At 43.3% G+C, this 23790-nt stretch overlaps 1 protein-coding gene across 2 annotated transcripts in view; it reads right to left on the reverse strand.

Annotated features, from left to right (window-relative positions):
- Window positions 1–23486, reverse strand: part of EFNB2 (ephrin B2) — a 45812-nt gene extending 22326 nt beyond the window's left edge. For both annotated transcript variants that reach the window (XM_001134800.8, XM_054665542.2), the window contains exons 1-2: window positions 22667–23486; window positions 368–651 (exon numbers count right to left, since the gene is read on the reverse strand). In XM_001134800.8, coding sequence (XP_001134800.1) covers window positions 368–651; window positions 22667–22788 — 406 coding nt within the window. In that variant the 5' untranslated portion in view covers window positions 22789–23486. The remainder of the gene's footprint in view (window positions 1–367; window positions 652–22666) is intronic.
- Window positions 23487–23790: the final 304 nt, after the last annotated feature.

Below are 23790 nucleotides of genomic sequence, written 5' to 3' on the forward strand. Positions count from 1 at the left end.
GATGGATGGGTGAAGAGAAAAGGCAATGCACAAGATTTACCTATCAAAATCTACCAATGGTCCTTAAAAATGGTTTTGTCAGTAGAGATGCTGAATATATTCATATAATACATTTATTTCAATACTATTAAGAATTCTAGTGTTTTTTTTTTTTCTCTTTGGGTATGTATACTTAATGAATACTGGTAGCACAGGGTCCCAAATTCAATGAAGTTTTCTTTGGAAAAAAAAGGGGGGGGGGACAATTTTTCCACAAAGATTTTCATCAAATTATTTGTCACAATAATTTTAAGGAAACAAAAAATTGATACAAACCTATATAGCTTATCTTAATTTCTATAAAATAAATGAATAAAATTATACTTACATATAATGTAATAATCTTTGTTCTTCTGAAATTCTAGACCCCAGAGGTTAGGGCTGAATTCTTGAAACTTGATGGTGAATTTGATATCTTGGTCTGGTTTGGCACAGTTGAGGAGAGGGGTATTTTCCTTCTTAATAGTGCATCTGTCTGCTTGGTCTTTATCAACCATATAAACTTTATAATATTCATACTGGCCAACAGTTTTAGAGTCCACTTTGGGGCAAATAATATCCAATTTGTCTCCTATCTGTGGGTATAGTACCAGTCCTTGTCCAGGTAGAAATCTAAAAGCATAAGAAAAAAAAGCCATTGAGTTGATAAAAATTAACAGTATTAATGACAGCTACAAGATAGCCAGGCAATGCCCATAATCCCAAACTACACATTTTCAGATTCACACTTTTATTTATCAAAAGTCTCTTACTTCAGATCAATATGGGATGAATGTATTTTGGAATTAAGCTTTAAAAGAAAAAGGAAAGACAGAAGCCACTTTCCTTACTCTAAGCTGTAGGGTCAGGCTACCTGCTGACATTTCTTTACCACCCCCTCGCTTGTAATATTTCAGTACTCCTTTGTGTAACTTTACCATAACTCTTCCTCCATGGTGAGTCAGATCTCCCACATGTTTGTTATTTTTTAACCATTGGCAGCTTTAGTTTATTGGGCATGCCACAGAGAAAGCTCATCAATTGGAGGGAACAGTGGATCCACTAATACTTTGTTGTCCTGTTAGTTTCCCTGTGCTGTTGATGTTAATTAACAGACAAGTTTCATCAAGAATGTTTCAAATTACTTATCATAATTAGTCAGTCACTGATCAAACAATGGGTTTTTTATTACACTGAACAAAAGCAATGTCTTACAAATGCGTAAAAGATAACCAGAAATAATTAGTTGTGGTATTGATTCAGCTGCAAAATGAAGAGTCCTCTACTTGCAAGGACAACTACTGTCCCTGCTCTACAAATCTTTTTTTTTCTTCCCTTGAGATGTATTTGCTCCAATTAATTCTCAGAAGCAAATCTTTAGAACTAAGACTACTGATACAATATCCCCTTAATGCTTATAGCTGAAAGCCTCCCTCCTCCCTTTCCTCTTTCTTGGTAGCCATGTTCCTGAATGATCTTTCTTAATGGGGAGTTTCTCTGAAAAACTGAAACAAGAACTTCCTAATGAACATCCTTCTACAAGTGCTAACACTAACAACACACTTAGAAATCCCAGCTCGTTCGGAAGCAGCCAAGCCTGCAGGCTCATTAAAATATTAAAGCCTAAGAACAAAGAATCGCCTCTGAATCCTTCCAATCCAACCCTTTCTTTAACCAGAGACGCCCACCAGCCATGATGACTACAGGGTCATAATTCACTAAGAGATAAAGCAAGGATGATAGGGCACCCCCAATTTCAAACCCATACCAAGGGAATAGTTTATGATTTATGCTAATGAATGGTATTAATTTTCTGAAAAGTGCATGAGTGTGGTTATGAAGCAGCACAAAACATAACAGAAATCATACTATGGATTCATATTAAAAACCCGCACTCTTTATTGGGAGGAAAAATGTATGTGGCTGTTACCTCTTTCTTGGGAATGTGTTACTGTACAACCCCCAAAAGAGAAGGATGGTCCCTTTTTTTTTAACTGAGCTCCTTTAGCAAGGACATATGACATTCATTCATTCAAAAAAACTTTCTGTGAAACAGAACTCAAAACAAATTTTTATAACAATGATATATTTAAAACAACCATGTGTGTACTGTTGAAGAATTCTCTAGAACTTTTGACAAATGCAAATCACAGTGGGAGCCTCTCTGTGGTATCCCCTCAACCTTGTGAATGGCAATGTGTTCTCTGTAGACAATTTCATCTTCTTTATGGACAAAACACAATTCAGTTTCTCAAGTAACAGACTGAATCAGAATGTTTGTGGATGAGGCTGATTTCTTTATCTCCCCCAGCCCCTCCAATACACACACAGTAATTCTGATGTGCTGCTGAGGTTAAAAATCTCAGGCAAGATGCCGGGCAGTAAGTACAAACTAAATTCCATAAACATTAAATTGATCATCTTCCTGACATTTCCTTTTTCTCCTGTCTTATTCCTTGACCTTTTTAGGACATCTTTAAGGTTTACAAACACCAGGAGTCAATTCCTGCCTAGGGTTTCTCATACACTCCAAACCTTTTCTATCCTTAATCTGCTCCTTTTGTAGCCTGCACAGACAGCACTGTATAAGGGTTAGCTACTATTAGGGGAAGTATTCCTAAATTACAAGCCCTGGGGGCATCCCAGGCTTCAGAGATTAGGATCCTTAACCAAGCCAGATGTACCCATTTCCTCAACCATTCATTCAGCTCTTTTAAGAAAATGCATTACACCCCCTCCCAAGCTGTACATCTCTGCAAATCTTAAAACTCTCCCACATTACACCCTATGTCTCAAGTTTGGCTCACTAAGCTCTTTCTTCATTCAAAATGCACCCAAGATCCTGTTTCCTTCATGAGGATTTTTTTTTTTCCTGCTTAACTAAAGATTCACAGGAGGTTTCCTCCCAGGCCATGCAAGTCACTCCTCTTGACTCTCATCACTCACCGTCTCAGCGACAGCTCTTGCTGGTGCTGATGCGGTGAGGTCGAGAACATGGGACGCAGGGGTCGGTGTGGCTTTGGGGATCTCTGTGTTTGAGGCCATATTTTCAGAAGGCGTAAGTCATATAAATCATTTAATGAGCCTTTTAATTCATTTTACAAACACGCCAGGCCTTCCTTGATGTAAAGTTTTCATTCAGTGTGTACTGTCCAACTTTGTTAAAAATCTATAATGGTCAGTGACGGCAATCCGGGGGATGCTTATCAAAGCAGAAGTGTGGCGGGGAGGCTCACATTTCAATATGCATATTAGATACGCTTGTAAAAAGTAAATCGTGACAAAACTCACTATTCCCGATGATTCCAAAAGCATTAATTCACCTTTCAGAACACACTGTGGCAAAATGTGAGGCAAGAATTTGATCCTCGGCTCTTCAAAAGTAATTGTTTCTAGAGCTCATTAAAACAATGATTGTTCCTTTAATTAAATCAATACAAAAGGCCCCAATCCTTGAGTGGTTTAGCAGCTTTTACTTTTTAAGCGTATACATAAACAGCCATAGCACACAGTCACTTTAATTGAAGAAATTATGGCTTCTCAGTGGACAGAGTGCAGTTGAGCTGAGAGCCTGAACTACAGCTCTCCTGGCCATGTTTTCACTACGTGCAGTCTGCATTATTGACTCTGCCTCCCAGGAACTCTCACACTTCCTAAAGCACCATGGCAGCAAACAACAGTACTGTGAGTGTAACAACTCAAGTAACCTATGTTGTGCCAGACATTATGAGTGACAGAAAAGTGGAGACCACTGATAATTAGGAATTTATAGTCTAGCTCCCTGAGGGCAGGCAAGTCCCACATGTGACTAATTCAGCATTAAACACCCACGGGGCTGACACAGAGTAGATGCTCAATAAATAATGTATTAGTTGAACAAAAAATAGGAATGAACAAATAGAAGCTAACATTTATACAAATTGAAGTCAAATTAAATACCACTATTTGCAGATCACAGACATGATAGGAATTCTGAAGACAGAATCACTGAGTCGGGACAGGACACACTGAGGAGGAGAGACTGGATTTCTGCAGATGCCCTCCCAGGCACACTGGCATTTCTGGAGAGCAAGGAGCCCTGCAGATGCAGTTTCTGACCCTTTCTCTCTGGAAAAAGTTGTAAGTATTGGCAGTCTTCTACAATCCCTCTCTACTTAAAATGCAAGGCAATCAGCCACCTCCAGAACCACTAATAATACAAACACAGCTGCTTTTGAGCACTTGCTTTTGGCCCAGCACTGTCCAAAGCCCCATACATCCCATGTTCTTCATTTCAGCATGACGCATGGACCTAACACACAAAACAGGTGAAGACACACTAGTGCCCAATGAGCATGACAGGAAAAGCCCCCTTTCTCTGCACACATTTCAGTTTTGACTGCAGCACATTCAATTATAACTCTGGCGTTGGGAAACACATTTTTTTTCCCCCAAATCAAGCTGTTCATAGATAAGCCATGAAGTTAAGGGAAATCAAGACACGCACATGTGAGCATCACATGGAGAGCCAGGGAAAGTCTAGCTCCACACCAAGAACACATCAGTGGTGCCTGAAGGGAAGACGCTTCTTCCGAGGCAGTCATCTGAGACCACGGCTCAGATGTGCAACCCTTCCCCAGGAGGCCAGGAACCAAAAGGTGAGGAAGAAACAGACCAGCTACATGGCATTTGTGTTTTACATTTAATATTACATATGGACTCCAGACAGTTATGCAAATAGCAGAATATATATGAAAAGAAAATGGGGTGAGTTTCCTAATAGTATCATTTTTAATGGAAAACAATTGAGTTCCATATGTTATAATCAAGTCAGTAAACAGAGTTCCTATTTTGGAAGTGATGGGGTTTATATTTGAATTCTGTTACTTTGATTGCTTAGACACATTAACAAATCAAACTACACAGCACATCTATCTATGCCCTAAATATTTTGTAATATTCAACATACACTTTTCCTATGCTGACTTTGAAAGTGTTAAAAAGAATTATGATGATGATAACTGGCTAAGTTTAAATTACTAAACTGACTTTCCATTATGGATGCCAAATACAGATTTCTTTCTGTGTGTTCAGATAATGTTCATCTTGTAACCAAAAACAGCAGAGGGAAACCGCCAGTTACAACCCATACCACATGGGGGGAGGCTGTCCTTGTTAAACTTCGCCCAGACAGAGAGTGGTTAGAGAGAGGTGTCATTTAATAAAGTCTGCTGATTTTAAGCCCAAATAAAAAGCAAAGACCACCAAGAGTGACTGATGTCCCACACAGGAGAGAGAACTGAGCCAGACCCGTTCCATCCCTGAGTGAAGTCAGAGCAGGCTCTCTACTATCTTCCTGGGAGGGGAAGGCTGCCTCTTCCTTTCCATCAAGACAATCTCCAGGTTCAGGACTGCTTCCCAGGCCATGGCGTGTGGCTTGGTGCATTCTCACTGGAGGGCCTGCCTGGGAACCATGGGAAGCTGCTTTAAGAGTGAGGCATACTGAGTGGAAATAGGCAACTCCAGTGGTTTTTCCCAGTGAATCAGTCCTAAGCAAGACAATAGATGCCCTGCCTTTGAATCAAATATAGACACAATATAATGTGGAAAAAACTGGAAACACTCAAGTAGGGCTTCCAAACTTAACATGAGTATGGTGAAAAGATCTGATATTGGAATCTATTTTTACTTTTGGATTACCTATTGAACTTAATTCAAGCTTTTTCAAGTTTTTCACCAATCTAGACTCTAATACTTCTACATGGATACTCTAAGTCTAATCATCTCAATTAGACATAAATATTTAGTAATCTAAACTGGATCTCTAATAATTTAGACATTTCAGCTTCACAGTCATAATTGTAAAAACTTTAAAAAATAGTCATTATGTTGCCAGGCGTGGTGGCTCACGCCTATAATCCCAGCACTTTGGGAGGCTGAGGCGGGTGGATCACGAGGTCAGGAGTTCAAGGCCAGCCTGGCCAAGATGGTAAAACCCTGTCTCTATTAAAAATACAACACTTAGCTGGGCATGGTGGCGGGCGCCTGTAATCCTAGTTACTCGGAGGCCGAGACAGAGAATTGCTTGAATCCGGGAGGCGGAGGTTGCAGTGAGCCGAGATCGCACTACTGCACTCCAGCCTGGGCGACAGAGCAAGACTCCGTCTCCAAAAAATAAAAAAAATAGTCATTATGCAACACAATATTCTTTAATATTAATAGACTAGAACACAGCATAATTAATGAAGACAACAGAAAGTTTTAACCTACACTACGAGCACATGCTTGTTTAAAACACGGGCCTAATACACTGAAAACATAAACCAGCCACTTAGAGTTCAGAGGTCACCTCATGTGATTTTCATTCACAGACCAGACCATGGCACGCTGGGATGTCAAGTCTGGACTTTTCTGCGGACCTGTATTGCATTATCGGGTCTCACAGGGTGCCTGGGAAATGGACGGAGGCAGTGGTCGCCTGATCTATTTCTGCACTTTGCCCAATGTAATAGGAGGATCCGTGGGAAGCCAGCAGTGGAGAAGTTTATGGAGAGCTGTGTAGTGAACCCGAAATTGCACTCCCTGCTTCCCCTCCCACCCACGGCCACTCCATTTTCCCTGCTTCTTTCTTCCTCTGACCATACTACACGCACCTTAGCACAAACATCTGATGCCTTCTTACAAGTTTTCTCAAGGTTGGCCAAAGAGTGTAGATTAACCGAGAAGAAAACCCAAATCGCTGGGGGGCCACTTGATGCTGATGTAGTCTCTGAAAATACAGGCGAAATGTGTGACAATATACCTGGTGGCTCTCCTGAGAGACGCGACAGATCCACGGAAGGAAACCATGGAAGGATATGCCAAAGTTTCCAAACAAGGATGAGTTAATATGTTAGTAACTGACTGCAAGAATATTTAGCTGACACAGAATAAAGAGATCAGAACAAAAAAGATACAAACAGGAACTACCAGTTTCTACACCCAGACAGATAACTAGGCCAGGTAAACCCCAAATTGAGACAGACACGATGACAGTGCTTGGAAATGTTGTGGGAAAGCTTCTACTTAATTAAAAAGCATCAGATTCGATCCAGAGCCACTTCTACCTAATATTACACACGTAAAGATCTATTTAAATATTTAATATTTATGTGTAATTATGGCAGTTATCATGCACTTGAGAATCAGGGCCATGTTACTCATGGAACAGGACAAGGTGAGTCCTGACATGGACGCTGGTGCACGTGTGAGCAGAATAAATGTGTGTGGGGGTGGGGAGGCCCACACATCAAGCTCTTCTACCTCTAGAGCAAACTGCCAAGCAGGGCGAGATTCATAAGTCAATTCGCATTACTCTCCACAAAGAATTATTTTATTTTTCTTTTCATTTCAAAATTATATCATTAGTGTATATGATCATTGTAAGCAGATGGCTAATTTCAGTTGAAAATATACACATCAATAATATATGGCATGTTGTTCTGTTTATTTTGCTGACTGCACGGAGACAACCATAAACAAATGGTCACACACACCGCCTTTACCTGAGACCACTTTGGGCTACTGAATGGTGGACTTAGAATGATTTTTAGCTTTCTGTGTTTTCTTTGCAATAAATAGTCAATGCTTTTGTGATAAGATTAAAACATTATTTTTTAATGTAGTTTCAGAAAAACTTTGTGCTATCTTTCACAACTGACTTTAAAAATAAGCATTTAAAATATTTAATGCCTACAGACTTAAACTTTTGATGCAATTCCCTAGCAAGCAGATGAACAAAATTATCCTAGTTGAAGTTGTGGCCTATTTAATACATAAATCTCTGAGTCCACAGAAGCTGTAGTAACAAACTTGTTTACTCAAATAAGTGAAAAATAGAGAATATATACAATTTACGCTTAATCATTGAACTGTACAAACATTTCAAAGATTCTAAATCCCAGCTTTACAAAGAGGCTCAGCCTAGCAGTTGCAAACCAAAAGTCATGTAATATCACAGGTTTATTCCCAAGCCAGTGTTCTGTATCAAGTATACTTCGAATTTACCCCATTTTGGAAAACATGTACTTTTTCCATAAAACGCTTTAATTTTTAATTAAATGTCAAAGCCTACAGTGAAGAAGAGAAGTCGAGTGCAAACTGGTTCATCTGCAATTCCGAATGCGGATGAGCAGTCTGCAGTTCTGCTGTAATTGGCTGGTGTTTCCAGTCACCTCCTGACAAAGGATGCACGCTGCTCTGGATAAGCCCAAACCCTTGACCCTTCACCCCACCATGTACTTTGGGCCTGCCACGTCTATACGGAGCTAGGAGAGCATTAACACCAAAGACCAAGGCTCCTTTCCGAAGTGCTCTGTGCACTTGGGAATACGAATACTCCCAAAGAAGGACTCTGCATCATGAGCATGTGAATTTGATGGCACACTTCATAAACAGGCAGGATCTTCAGTCTTGCATGTCTTCCATTTAATGCTAGATTGCTGCAACAGCTTAATAAGGTATTCTCTGAATGCCCCAAACATAAGAGTTTTGTTATAAAATGAATAAATAAAGGCAGGGCCTACGAAAGACACAGGCAGTAATAAGAAATACTTGGAAAATGTTTTTCCTTTTTTGTGGATAGCACTTTACTGCCCCCTTTTGCACTTTAACATCAGAACAAGTTTCTACGCAGACTTATTCTGAAATCAGAGAAATACTGGGGTGTAGCGATAGGGTGTCAGGTTTATACGGAATTAGGTTACCAGATACCACTGCTTAGAGTAAAAAGTAATTACCTTAAAACTTCCAGGGAGGGCACCACTATCTTCTCAGCGGCTTTAAACCTCCAAGAAATAAGGTAGTAATTGGAGGCTTTAATTGACATTTTCTGCTTTAATTTGAATGTATATGTGTGTTGGAACAATTGCGTGTTTTCACAGGTGCCCCTTCTTTCACACTTTCCTAAAACAAATATCATCTGCAACATGAACCTGATTTATTCAAGGAAAGAAAAGGGGTCTAAGAGCAGGCTATACAATTTGGAACCATTAAAGTGTTATAAATCTGAGAGCAAAGACTAGATGGGTGGGGGTGGGGGGGTACAATTCACACCAATGACAAGCAAAATCTTTTCAAGAAAAGGAAAGATGAGAAGCACAGAAATTCAAACACATGGTGAACTGATAGGCACACAAACCAGTTTAGCAACTCTTCAAGGTGAGGTGTATTTGTGCCTCTTCATCATGCATACCTTTGAAAAAAAGTAATTAAACTACAGTCTAAAGGAAAGTTTTATTTGTCAAACTTGAATCTGCAATAACAGAGCTAGAGGGTCCCCAGTTCCTGGCCCAAAGACCTCAACTTGTATTTGATACAGCTGCGTGTGATGCTGTGTATCCTTTTATTTAAACACAATCCATTTTCCTCTGTCAGTCTACAATTAGCATATGAGTCAAAATAATATTAAATTTCACAGCCCACAGTGCTGCACAATTGAATGAAAACTGACTCCTTTTGATGTTAATCTTGTTTTTTATTTGTGATGTAATGCTCAAAATCCTGCTGGCTGAAGTCAATTTTATTTTAAAGTGCTCCAAGACAGTATTCTCATAGTTTAAGCTTTTTATTTTTTTCTTCAGGAAAATAACAGAAGTATTTATTTAATTTTTATCTGTGCCATGATTTTCACTGTCATAAAAAATTCACAGAAGGGCATACCTATAAATGGCTGAGGCTAAAAAATCATCTACTTTGGTATTAATCATCTAGAAGTCTAACTTTAAGTGTGTGATCCCCAAATATCATTGTTGTCTTTTCAAAAGTTGAGACTAGTTAAATCTCTGTCATGAAATCAAAGACAAAACTCAACCACCTATATCAAAATAAAAATGCAGGTCTTTATTTACCAAAAACAAAAACAAAAAAAAAACCACACACACACCCCAAAAAAAATCAGCCTATGAATTTTGTAGCTAGATAAGAAAAAATGTGGAGATTTGAAGAGTAAGGCTGGGATGCTATGTACAGTGGGCAAGTGAGAAGGGGGGTGATCTCACAAATGCCAAATTTCATCCTGCTGGCTTGATCACGCCAGCTCCATTACTAAAAGGAGGATTTCATAACCCTCAGAGACAAGATGCACTGCAGGCTTCTTTCCCAACTGTAATTTGTGTGCACCTGTACGGTCTTGTTCCAAACCATGCTTTTAGCAAGAGTCTATAAAGGAAGGTGGAACTCCTGTTATTTATAGGTGAGGCACCAGAAAGAAAAATGGTTTTCATAGAGAAAGAAATTCAAAGGGCATTTCCAGCTGGTTCTCTCTTGTTTTAGATATGAGTGTTCAAATCCATTTGCTCATTTACCTGAGTGGGAAAAATCGCGGAGATGAAAGGCTCACGTAAATCATACAGGGAATGCCTTGGCATTGAAAAAACTCAAAGAAATGGAATTCAGCTACAGTGACAAGCATAACAATACTACAATCTAGAGTTAGGGAGAGCATATCTTTTGTTTTAACCCTCTGCCCATCCCTTTCCTTCCTACCATCATATATTTTTTTTAACTACAAAGAATTTTGCCTATTGACAAAAATGATTCACCCATGTATTATTAAAATGAAACCTTTCCCTTTTGGTGGGGCCAACAGCTCAGCGAGGGGCTGCCATTCCTGCTCCTCCAGGATTGAGTCTGTCTCGTTTACCATGGGACCCTCCCTCTGACCCCCGACCAGGTACCTTGCATAAATAGGGTGCTCAATAGGTGTCTGTGTAATTAAAGAATGAACAAATTAATAAGGCATAAGATGAGATAAAACTCTCCAAGTTCTCTTTTGCTATAAGAGATTCACCTTGCCAATCAAGCATAATCAGCCCAGTAACACAGTTTACAAGGCTGTGTGCAATTGCTTTACAAGCAGGCTGCTTCACAGATACCTCCTTCCTGGGCTTCAGAGGAGAGTCAGGGCTAGGTCTGCTGTGGGCGTATGACAGGAGACATTTTCCTGCACGTCTCAGGGCTTTGCCACAGCCCGTGAAGTTAGGGAAGAAAAGGAAGAAAAACAAAGCAGGCTACAAAACAGCCAGGTCTGTACTGCTAACATCAAAAGGAAGCAAAATCAGACTGGGTTCCTGACTTCCATACGGATCACCCCCACAACTGTGTACCTTAGGAAAATAGAAACAGCGCTCCACTGTAACTTTGAGGACGACCCATTTATTTCCTGCTTAGTCACCACATTCAGCCTGGAATTACCTTGACCAAAACCCAAAAACACCCCAGAAGTTAAATACTATAAGTGATTCAAACAAGCAGCTACTGAGAACTGCATGAAAGTAATTGGACAAGGAGGAGGAAGGAGGATGTGCTGGGGACCCTGAGTTCTAAACGGCATGAAGATTTGGTTGCTGGAGACCCCTGGCCGGCGGCTGCATGGTCTCCAGGTAAGCAGATGCTAAGCATGGTGAAAACGCAAACCAAGGGGCACCACTTGGAGTCAAGAGAACCCCAGGCCCACCAATATTCACCGCCTGGCTTCCTTCAACAAATGGCTCCAAACTTGCAGAACATCAAAAGCCAGATGGGCTGTACTGAATGAATCCACCGGCAAGAAGCCAGAATCCCAGTTTGCTGTAGAAATAAGCCTGGACTTGATTTGAGTCTTCTCAGCTCTGACAAGCTGGAAGCTGGCACGGATCCCAAAATCCAAAATAAAATGGCATTTAATTGTGACTAGACTCTAAAAAAGATGTCATACTATCTCCTTAGCTTGACACACACTCAGCATCTCACCAAATGGATCTCCCCTCAAAAATCTGACCTCCTTTTCTCCCAACAAGGAACAATCAAATGTTACAATTTTTAAAAGGAAAATGTTACCAAAGGAATACTACTCAATATATGCATGACTATTATGTATTGTAATAACTCTCCAGTCATCCTTTAAATGGGCTGATCATTATTCTGTTTCCATTGGGTATAACCTTATTATACCCAAGATTTGACATAACCTTATTATATCAAAGATTCAAAGGTTCCATTTAAAACTACACGACCATCATAAGAAAGTGACTATAAATCAAAATGGATAATGACAGAATTAAACCAATTATACCACAAACTTTTTGATCCATCATGTATGCACTGCTTTAAGCAAATGCATGCTTAATTTAGTTATATGATGAAGACTACTCCATGCAACAGCATAAGCAGGAGGCAGAGGATTAAAAGAGGGACCCTGGCCCCAGACTAGCTGGGTTTAAATCCACTTATTAGTTCAATATGACTTTGGCTAAGTTAATTAACCAATTTGGCCACAGTCTCCCCGTTGGTATTATGGATATATTAAAAGTGCTTCCCTCATATGGTTACCATGAAGGTTTCAGGAGTACTTGTCAGGCAGTTAGAATAGCAGCTGGCACATAGTGAGTGCTATACACAAAATGCTGTTAATAAAACAACGTCCACCAGTTAAGCAGTTTTCTAAATATCATGTAATATCAATGTAAAAAATGCAATACTGCCCATCCCTCCAGGTTGAATTAATGTATTCATTCAACAACCCAACTGCTCACAGTACTCTCTACTAGAATATACAAAATGAATTCAAAGAGCCTCCTCTCAGTCCACAGTTGCACAGCTGAATGAGAAAGTCCAGGGTTAAAAGTGTTATTAGAAAGCACCAAAAGCAGGAAAGCAGAGGAGAGAGAACTTAATTTAATAGGACAAAAGAAATACAAAGGGTATTTCATGTAGCAGAAAGTCATAAGGAATGAGTAGAAGTTTGGCAGGTAAACAAAATAAATTAACATCAAGGAGTTTAAGGTGAAAGTATTATGCTATAGTCTTTATTAACAGAGTATTTTAATTTTTTCCTTGTATGCAAAGGCAAATTGAACCACGGCCAGGCACACAGTACATATTCAACTGACTTTTATTAATAATAACTGGTGTTTTATTGATTGGTTCATTGTGCCAATCACGGAGCTTAGCTCTTTAAATACATTAAATGTTGACCAAAATTTTGTTACTCTTTTATTCAGCACTATTATGTTATTGTCCCTATTATAGAGACGGGACAACTGAGAGACACTAAGGCTACTGCTCCTAAAGCTACCCAGCTAATAAATGGCTAAACTGGGATTGGACTCACATAGCCAAACTCTAACGCATGTGCCCTTAACTAAACTACAATGGCACTTGCCCTACTGTCTCTGCGAAACTGAATTGCCTCACCTATCCATGATCATACTCATTTTGAAAAGCAGTAGGTACTGATAATTCTCACGTGAACAGGTAGCTGAAATCAGTGGCTTAGCTGTTCCTGTGAGGGATCTGTCTTGAGCAATGGCCTGATGCAGGGAATCCTAGGACGTGTTCACAGGTGGACGTGATAGACACACGCTGCCCTTGGCTGAAATACTGTTTCTTTGGCTTGCTTACTATTTTCTTTATTTCAGCTGTCTACTGTGACTTTGCTTAAAGACGCCCACAGTATTTCAAGACTCAAGCTCCTCCTCCCTGGGTTGCTTCCGGACCCCTCCAGAGGCAAATGCCATTCCCTTCTTCTGTGTCCCCACCTTGCACCAAGCACCTAACTCTAAATGTGCTTGCTCCCACCTGGGCTTCTCTCTACTGGACTTAGACTTTAAATCTCGAGGGTACAGGTCACTCTGCCTTGTATTGTTAGAGCCGAGTAACAGGCCTAACACTTAATAGTTGCTTGCTGAATTAACAACAAATACTCCACCATCAATGGTTAGATCCCTGATGCTCCCCCAACAAGGCAAGGACTACAGATTTCTTCAGAGATCCCCAAACAGCTTTAATGTTGAGTTGTTTTCCCAGAAAGGTTGGTGTAGGGCGAGGGTTCTCAGCATGGCCCTGAGGCAGCAGTTGCCAGCGTCACCTGGGAGCTTGTTAAACATGTCCATCTTCAAGCCCCACCCCAGACCTCAGGAATCAGGAACTCTGGGGGTGGGGCCCAGAAACCCCTGTTTTCTCAAGCCCTGCAGGGGATTCTGGTGCCCTAAAGTTCAAGAGCCAGGGACCTCTGAGCAGTCCCATCGTCTCAGGTCTCATCCATGTCTAGTAGCAGAAGGATGACAGTTAAAACAGGGTAAACTGCCATCAGCACAAATTCGGGTTGTCTGTCCATTCCACTAATACTTACTGGATGCCAATGCTGGACAGAAGTAGGGACTGATGAAATGAAGAAGGTGTGTCCCTGACTTTTAGGACAGGTAGAGTGGTGAAGGCTTGCATATCAATCATGACGTACCGTGTATATTGTTCTTTCTAAGTACATCTAAGTACAAAGTGCTGTGGGATTATGAAGAAAAGACTTAAAGAGATCACTCTTGATCTATGTCATAAAGAGAGAGAACATGTCTAGGAGAAATCATGACCTTTACTGGACAGTCCATTATAATAATGATCCATTTTCCCATAGAAAGGGGGGATTCAAGGCCTACAAGAACTTGCTTTTTTTTAAAATCTAAAATGTACCTCGAATATAGTTCTGGTAGATAAGTAAAAGATGACACTTTCTAACTTCTTCTGCAGCTAGCTACATTCTCAGCTGGTCTGGAACAGGATTTGCCTTGCCCCACTCACTCATGAGACAATTCTGATTCTGGGCAAATGTTTTAGGGCCATGGTAAGCCCAGGTAAAGGTGTGGAAAGAGCAAGGATTATAATTCATCAGTATAACCCTAGGCTGGAAGAGATCAATTGAGAAACACTCCTGGCTCTGAAGGTCGGAAATTCTTTGCTATGCACACAGGTTAGGTGCCCCGCAGGGAATGTGGATTGGGAACAACAGTAGAATAGGCAGACAATAAGGAGCTGCACCCACCCCACTTAAACACACATCCACCCCTGCCAAAAATGCTAAAGCATCACTGGCTTTCCTCAAAGACAAACATGTTGACTCTACTGGTTTCAAAAGTCTGGGTAGCACTCATAATTATTCTGGGGTGATACGAGAGTGGTGTACACGGAAAACATGGATAAGGCCGCAGTGGCAATGGGGACGTGGGTAGCAAGTATGGGAAGGCAGATACAAATACTGTAATTAAAATTGGATGCAACAGGATTTAAATTGAGAAAATAAACTCGTAATATAAATAAATAATTATAATAATACATAAAAACAACAATAAAATAATAAAAATAATAATATAAATAAATTAATTAAGTATGGCAGAACAGCAGTGGTTCATTCACAGCGCTCTAAATGTATGCCCACCACAGAGTAGTTTGAACGCTTACTTACTCGTGCTTTAGAGAATGAAAAGAGCACAATATTAATACTCCACTACTGTCCACTTTTTCTTCCTATCTTGTTTAGAGAATTACTAAGGGCAGAAACAACTTGTTTAATGGAGCTTTCCCTTGCTATGTTTTCTTATTTGAAATCAGCAAGTATGTGCTTACCAGCCACAGAATGCTTTGGACTAGAATTACATATTTGAATTTATACATGAAAGGAAAATATGTTAATAATCTAGAGCCACTGCTGATTCTCTGCTGGAATAACAGAAATAGGTTCGCCTGGCATTCAATGTGCATGGAAAGGATTTTATAACTGGTCACCTACTCTTTTCACTGGTTTGCTAGATCCTTCTTTCTTATCTCTAATACTTCTGAAATATCTTCTCACAGGTAGACTGCAAAGCTAAATGTTGGATGAAGGTTAGTAAACAAACGGCAGGGCTTTCTTGAATGATTGCTTTAATCACTTTAACCCTGTTTCTGATAGAAAGCTGGAGGCCAGGGCAATTCAGCTTTTTCTTTTGTCATTTGCCTGCCATAAATATGCACCAGTCTGCGTTTGAAAAGCTGAAGGAGGCGGCAAGCTTGCTGGACATTTATCATGTTCTGTTCCCTGTTAACAAGCAAATACTTTAGTTGAATGGGCCATTAGCAATCATTGTCAAGTGTAGAATGCAAGGTGCTTGGATGTGAGCAGCCTGTGAATCAGGGGGTAGCCTCTCTCTGACGAAGCTAGACAAATGAAATGGATCTATTAATACAGTTTGCTGCATTAAGTTAGAAAAAGAAGGTAAAGTAACAGGCACTGGATATGGCCAGCCTATATGCAATACTTTAAAAATGTTTTGAGTCTATGAAAGCTACATAGTAATGGCTACAGTAATTCCCATAGAAACCAGAAAAACAGTCAACAAGGGCAACAGCCCCAAACAGATGCTCAAGTCAGTTGAGAATTTGGAACAAAATCAGTGAAATGGGTCTAAATTAAAATATTGCTCATTTAATGACCATTTTTGTCAGACACAGAATCCAAGAGTCTAGAAGGGCCCTATGCTGCTGTTTAAAAAAAAAAACAGCACTGAATTCCCCTTTGTAAAACACACCAAGATGCACTCCATCAAGAAAGACACAGGGTGTTTGCAGCCTTTGGCATTTTCAATGTCTTGAGAGTTCAGACTCTTCCAAAGTGTGGAGACTTTCCTGTAATGCCAAATAGGGGGCAATCGAGCAAGTATTTCCTTCTGGCTTGACCTGATTGCGGATGTTACTCTGCATGGAACCCAATCGTGGTTTCAATGGCTTATTTTGTTTAATGGCTGAAATGGAAAGTATGGAAGGCAAAAACAAAAGTCTAGCTTACTTACAAGGTTGTTCAGGAGAGAGGGCGGGAAGACTCAACAGCACAGAGATTTTTCTGTTTTTGACTTTAAGGCTGGGCAGCACTAACATTTTTATAATCCTGTAATTTACACCACCTCTAACAGCCTACCCCATTCAACTCAAAGTTTAAGACTCACATTTACGAGTAAAATTACATCTAGGTAGAGCCCACTGCTTTTGGCATATTGGATTACTACTCATTTGAATTAAAACTAAATTCCTCCCTCCCCTTTTAAAAATTGTATTTTATCTTTTTTTCCAGGGTGGGAAAGACAAAACTCACAGAAGAGCTCTGTGGCTGAGGGAGAGGGACAATGTGTCCTGTTTACCTTTGCTTCTCCCATGCAGCGGGAGAGGGAGCTGGGTCTGAAAAGATGGCTGAAATCAAAAGGTCTCTGTTTTCTTTTCAGATAACCCCAGCCCTACCTATCCCCTCTGGTCTCTGTTCCTTCCCAGCATGTCGCTGCCTGAAGCCCAAATAGATTAAGGCAACGACCGCGAAGTGCAGTTAATCCTACAGAACGGCTGCCGCTGTTAGGCCAGGAGTTAAAAAGGAAAATCTCCCAGGCCCTAACAACTGCAGTGATCTGAAGTTTTAATCAGCCCCAATCTCAATCTATAAAAAAGGCAGTCAATGAAATCTACCTTTGCCATATTATCCACCACCAATGAGCAAGAACTGAGCAGCTTTTCTTTACCGCCTCAGCCATCCCAGACCACAAGTAGAGCTTTCATACTTCCTAATCCCAGTTTCCAAGTCTGTGTGGTTCTCACATAATGCCCAACAGCCTGGAGGCAAGGGCCTTCGTCCCGCGCCCTTTTCAGAGACGTGTCATTTCTAACATCAAGCTAATCTATATGTTGCCATGGCTTCACCCTTTATCTGCCTTTACATCTTATGAACTGCATGGATTTACCACATTATTTTTATCTGAAAGACAGAAAATGGTGGTTTTATTGCCATACAATCAGATTACTGCTGCTAGTTTCTCTATGCCTTTTTACTATACTTCAATCAAAAGGGATCAGTTTCTTTATACTCTGCCCTTGATTTACATCACATCTGTAAAGACCTAGTCTGAGTTGTAATCCCCTTATTAACTATGACCAGGGTTGATTTGCCTAAAAATAAAAGCAAATTGTGTCAGACCCTTTCACTTTGTTTTTGATTCGGAACTACAAAATGGATTACTAAAGAAATCTTCAGAGTTCACACGGCTAGTATCGTGCTGAATTTAAAATGAGAATTAAACAAGTTAAACAGGGGAGGCATGTCAACGGTTTACATCTTCCATCATGGGAGAAGGGCCGAATTGCTTATGTCTTTGTATTCTTTGGCTTTATAGAGACAATGAAGCCACAGGAGTTTTTCCAAGCTGTTCGGAACATGCCCCATTTGCTATCCTTCCTTCTTTGCTGTTCTTATATTCCTCCCCCAGCCTCCTTCTAATTCCCCCCTTAAAAAGAAGGGGGGAGCTCTTCCCTGAAAGAGCTCATTCCTGACTAGAAGCTTATAGTTCTATGGGTTCTGCATATTTTAATCAAAATATTTTAAACAGTTGAGCACTCCTCTTTAAGGCTCTACTCCGCTACACAAAGGGTGAGCTCATAAGCAAATCTATGTAGATGTATATTAAGTGACCTGAAAAACAGGTTCTTTATGTCAGCAGCAAAGGCAGGCAGAGATTAGGCTGATAGGAGGACCAGTTTAATCACCTTCCTTAGAAGAGCACTTCTATTTGTCTAATTTGCAATTAAGTATTTTAAGAATGAAGTTCTCATAAAATGTTAAAGAAATATCTTTCCTAAAAATTTTTGTATTAGGGTCTACAATCTGTATTTCCTTTTCCCCTGCCACTCCCATTCCTATGACGCATTACTGCAGTCACGCTGGGATCTCGAATAGTTTCCCATTAGGTGAACGCACTCTAAAACGTCGCCCGAAGTTTGGTGTCATACTGAAGCTCTCGGGAGCTACCTGGAAGATTTCAGAGGAAGGAAAGACAGCAAGGATTTAGTTGCTCCAGTTGCAATGTCCATCTGAAGGCAATTATCTCACTGATCCACCAACCAAAGGATGCACCTCACTAAGTTTACAGACAAGAGGTTTTAATATAAATCCACCAATTGTTCTTCAGCTGACTCTGTCTGGAGGAACCATTCAAACACATAGTTTTTAGCTGGTCTCCAGGCCCATGGCTAATTCACCTGTCCACACACTTTAGCTTAAGTCAGAAGCCTTTGGAAATGTTGGAGTCACTTGCATTTCTTTGCGTCGGTAGAACCAGCGTCAACAGCTTATGCTTTGTAAAAGATTTAGAACCAGGTGCTTAGCAAATCATCTTAACCTCCAGCTCCTGTTTCTGGGGCTTGAAGCTGTAACTGTTGAGGTTAAGATGTGCAGTCCCTAGACACATGATTCTCAAATAAATTCTCATCTGAAAACAAGGCTACCAAGCATGTTTTGAGGTATCGCTTTAGCTTGGTCTTTGTGCTCTGCCTGGCTCAGTTGTCCTGCAGAACAACGACAGTCCATTACCTACAGTTTATCATCCTGACAAAATGTGAGGAATGTAGATGTGAAAGCACTAACAATTCCACCCCTGGTGCTTTGAGCTTTTTTCTCTCTATATTAAAACCGACAAGATTAACCCAAACGCAAACTGTGGAGCATAGTTCAAGGGGCTATTCAATCAGTGCTGAATGTGCATTTGTTTACCTACAAAAATAAGAATTTCAGACACAATGGAAGGCAGGCTGGCTTATATATGTTATTGAATGGACTGTTTAAACAGCACTATCCATTGTAGTTTATTTTATCAATCTCTGACAGGTCTGTATTTATTCAGAGCCTGATTGTGGTGAAGCCCATGTATTATACGTTATCTGGATATCATCCAGCCATTCTTTTGTATCAAGTCAATTAGTATCAGGAATCCAGTATTATATAGGGAAAAAAATTACATGGGAAAAGCAAAATGCTATGTTAACTAACTAGTATGTGATGCATAGGGAATGGTAACCCCAGACATAAGGCATTAGTACTCGAAATTTTCAACAAAGTCAGTGTAATGCATTGCAGAACACCATACCAATACAGATTTGCTCACATTAAAGTAAAATTAATTTTTTTTTTTTAAAAAAAGAGCCCACTACTTTACTTAGGCCAAAATCTCCCTCTTGGAAAAAAATGTTCTACTGAAGTGTTAAGTTAAAAACGGAAGCTAGGCATTACTGTTCTCTGCTGAATTAAAAAAAAAAAAAAAAACTTTAAACAACCAAAATGGCTACAACGGACCCAACTCTACCAGAACGTATCAAAGCAATGTGAATAACCTAACAGGGCAGCTACTGTTTCAGCACGCAGGACATCTTTCCATTATTACATACAGTCAGGGACGGGAGAGCCGACAATGTGATTAAAGTAGTTACGGAGACGCTGAATTTACAAAGGGTTTTCTGGACCCTGTATCCAAACAGCTGCTGCATGCTCCCTGTGTCGACCACCTGCTAAAAAAGCTGACCTCTGAATGAAACAAATCTAATTACTGATGGCGGCTTCATTACAAATGAATTGTTCCACAGTTCACAGGAACTGATGTGAAACTTCAATGCATTTGATTACCTTCCTGCCATATCGTATTTACCGATTGAAACTTTCCTCTGGAAATAAATATAAAACTTCCCCAAGGAAAGCGACCCCCTGGCATCAGGGTGTTGTATGCATTCTCAAAAACTTAGAGAGGGCTCTTTCCTATGGCTCCTACAGGAAGAAATCTTTCTGATCTCTGGAGCTAGCATTCAGCTACAAGGGAGACCTTTTCCAGGCACACATTACCCAGTCATCCAGGCAAGCCGTTATCAGGAGAATTTTAAAAGAAATGCTGCTGTGGAGGACAAGACAGCAGCAGCAACCTCAACCGCGCAAACGGCAGGCTTCCAGAAACGCAGGGCCCTCGCAGGTCTGGACATAGCTAGAAAGACAGACTCATCTTCATCATCAGAATGGGGGGGGGGGGTTGGTAAATACCTGTCACCTCCCCCCAGGACCCCCCATCTCGACACATTACAAAAAGAAGTTATTAATGTCTAAACCTTAGGTTGAAATAACTATTGTTCTACTTTTCTTTTTCTCCCAACTAGGTATTTGTAATTCTCCTACCGGATACACACAAACTAATAGTTAATATGGCGCAAAGATAAAGATACACACACCGAACTAAACGCTGAAGAGGCTAACGGAATTGCTTTCAACTAGATTTAAACAGAAATATTAAATCCTCATAAGAAAAAAAAAAAAAAAACAGCCTCAAAGAGAACCGGTCAGTGAAAGTGCAGAGTGGCTGGAGCAGGCGGCCTGGGGGAGGGGCGAGGCCTGGCGCTGCGCGATTCCGCATGGAAGAGTGACCTCTGGAGGCACCGGGCGGGCAGCGGCGCCGCGGGCTCCCCCCGACCGCCTCGCCCGCCCGCCCGCCTCTCCCGGACTCCGGGACCCGCTGCTGCGCGAGGTCCTAGCCCGGCTCCTTCCGGCACCACCTGGCGCCTCCCGAGCCGGCATCGATGCAAAGATGCCGCCGCCAGTACTTCATCAGCAAATCCAACAATTTACATTAAAAATATAATCCATGCAAGAGCAGACTACATGGAAGGAGGCAGAGCTAAGTAACTTCTCCGTATGAGCGGTGTTGAAAGTGCCTTCTAGCATCATACAAACATTTGTTTAAACCGATTTGTAACCGACGTTTTTGCCCTTTTCATGAAGGGATTCTTGGTTAACATGTTACTGAATTTGCAATTTGACACTTTTAAGAGAATGGACACACTCCTTTAATTAACACGTGATTTCTAAATCAATCCCCCATTTCTTTTCTCCTAAAACCAGGCCCAACTTGCTCAACTTCAATTAGGCCATTGATTTTGCTTCTGATCTCAAACGTTTTCTCCAGACACCAGCTAATGTCTGCATACTTCTTCTCCAAGTTTCCCGAGACTACAATTCCAAGATTCTGTAAAATATGTTTTGGCTGTGATTCGAAATAAGGGGATATACAGTACTGAATACCCAGATGACTACGACTTATGACCACACAGATTTAGGGATGGATGGGATTTTCTAAATTCTGAATGCACTCTGGTGGCCCAAACTGAAAGTTACTCTCCACAAGGCCTGGCTCGCTCCCGGCTGTAGAGTCCGGTAAGAGCAAATCTGATCCTAAGGATCCCATTCCTACCAGGGTCCCGCGGGAGAAGGCTTCAGGAGCAGTGTCGACTGGGCAGGGCCCTAAGCTTTTATAGGAAGTGCATTACAATCAGGTCGGCCATCGAGACCGCATACTCCGGGGCTACCGGCTTATGAACGAAGCGGGAGGCCGAGGTGCGGCGGGCCCTCAGGGAGAAGCCTAAGGCCCGTCTCCCCGGCGCGGAGGAAAGGGTTCGACGCCCGAGTTCTCCTGCGAAGCAGGCGAGCTCCCCGCGCACCCTCGGGCTGGCGGCGCGGTGCCAAGGCGCCCCGGCTCCAGGGCTCTGCGGGCAGCGTAGCGACTCCAGGCTCCCCTCTCCAGAACGCGCTTCGCTGCCAGCGTCCTGCCACCCCGGTCGCCCGCCCGCGGGCCCCGGACCACGCCGCCCGCGCTCCCCGCGAATGCAGCATCTCCGCCTCTCTCCAGAGCCCAGCAGTCCCCGCGTGCCGGCCAGCCTAGATTGTGGCCATGTCCTTCGTCCTCGAAAACAGGAGAGGGTCAGGTATCGCCATCGGACACCTTCCCGGACGTGACACCCGAGCCGATAGTAGCTTTTAGCGCCTGGGAGCGTTCGGGGGAGGAAAGGCGGGGAGACCGTCCGTTCCAGCGGCGCTCGGGTTGGAAAGCCGAGCAAGGAGTCTCCACCTAGTGAAATGGGGCGGGGGTTGGGGGTGGGGGACGGGGAACCGAGGTTCCAGAAACAGGCTCCGAGGCCCCGCGGATTGACCCCTCCTCCCGCCCGGACGGCGCGGCGGACCCCGGGGCGGGGACATACGGGGATCGCGGACGCCACTTACTTGGAGTTCGAGGAATTCCAATAGATAGGCTCTAAAACTATCGATTTGGAAATCGCAGTTCTGCATAAAACCATCAAAACTCCCCAGCAGTACTTCCACACGGAGTCCCTCCTCACAGCCATGGCGAAGCCACTCCCAGCTCCGCGCACTCTGGGCCAAGAAGGGACCGACGGGACGCAGGCTGGGACCCCCAATCCTCCGGGGCAGACTGGCGGGGAAGACGGCGTGCGCCCGCAGGCAGCTCCGAGGCGCGCTGCGCAGCTCCAGCGGTCGCCGGGCCAGGTGCGCTCGCCCTCCGGGGCCCTCAGGGCGCGGGGCCGGAGCGCACGCGCGGGGCGCGGCGGCGCGGCGGACTCGGGGTTCCGGGGCGCCGCGCCGGACGCAGCTCGGACGGCCGACTCCCGTGCGGCTCCAGGGTGCCGGGCCGGCCGCGGCTGGCGGGTGGGCGCGGGGCGGGTGCGGGCTGGGACACAAAGACCCGGAGCGGAGACGACCGGCGCGGGCGGCGGGCGCTGCGCCCCGAGCGGGGCCGCCTGTGACTATAGATCCAGTGCAGCGGGCAGCGGCCCGAGCGCGCGGGCGCCGCGTCGGCGCGGTTCCATGTCCCGGAGCACGGAGCGGAGTAGGGCGCCTCCGGGCGCGCAGGAGCCTTCTCAGTCCGCGCGGCTCCCGGCCCCCAGGGCAGGAAAGAGGGAGCTCGGTCCCCGCCGCGGGCTCCGGACGCGCGCGGGCCTTTGTGTGCGGGGAGGGCGCCGGGACCCGCTGCGTGCGCAGCTCCTCGCTCCGGCCGGCGCCGCGGTCCCCGCCGAGGAGAGTCAGCTCGGCCGGCGCGCTGTCAGAGCGCTATAAACGCGGGTCCCCGCCCCGCCGCGCGAAGCCCATTGGCCCGCGGCTCCGCGGCCGTGCGCTGGTTGGACGGCCGGTCCGTCCGTCCGCCATCCCCGCCCGACATTGGGTGCCGCGAGGCGGGGCTCGGGCTGACAGGTGAGCCCCGCCCCTGGCTCCCGCGGGCGGCGGGAGCGGAGCAGACGCCGGGCAGGAGAAGCGCTCAGCGCGTGCACAGGGCGCCCCCGGGGCGGCTAGAGGCCTTCTGGGCGCGGTGCAGACGTGGAAATAGCGACGGC

The sequence above is a fragment of the Pan troglodytes genome, chromosome 14 (assembly GCF_028858775.2).
Source record: "Pan troglodytes isolate AG18354 chromosome 14, NHGRI_mPanTro3-v2.0_pri, whole genome shotgun sequence".
Taxonomy (NCBI): Eukaryota; Metazoa; Chordata; class Mammalia; order Primates; family Hominidae; genus Pan; species Pan troglodytes.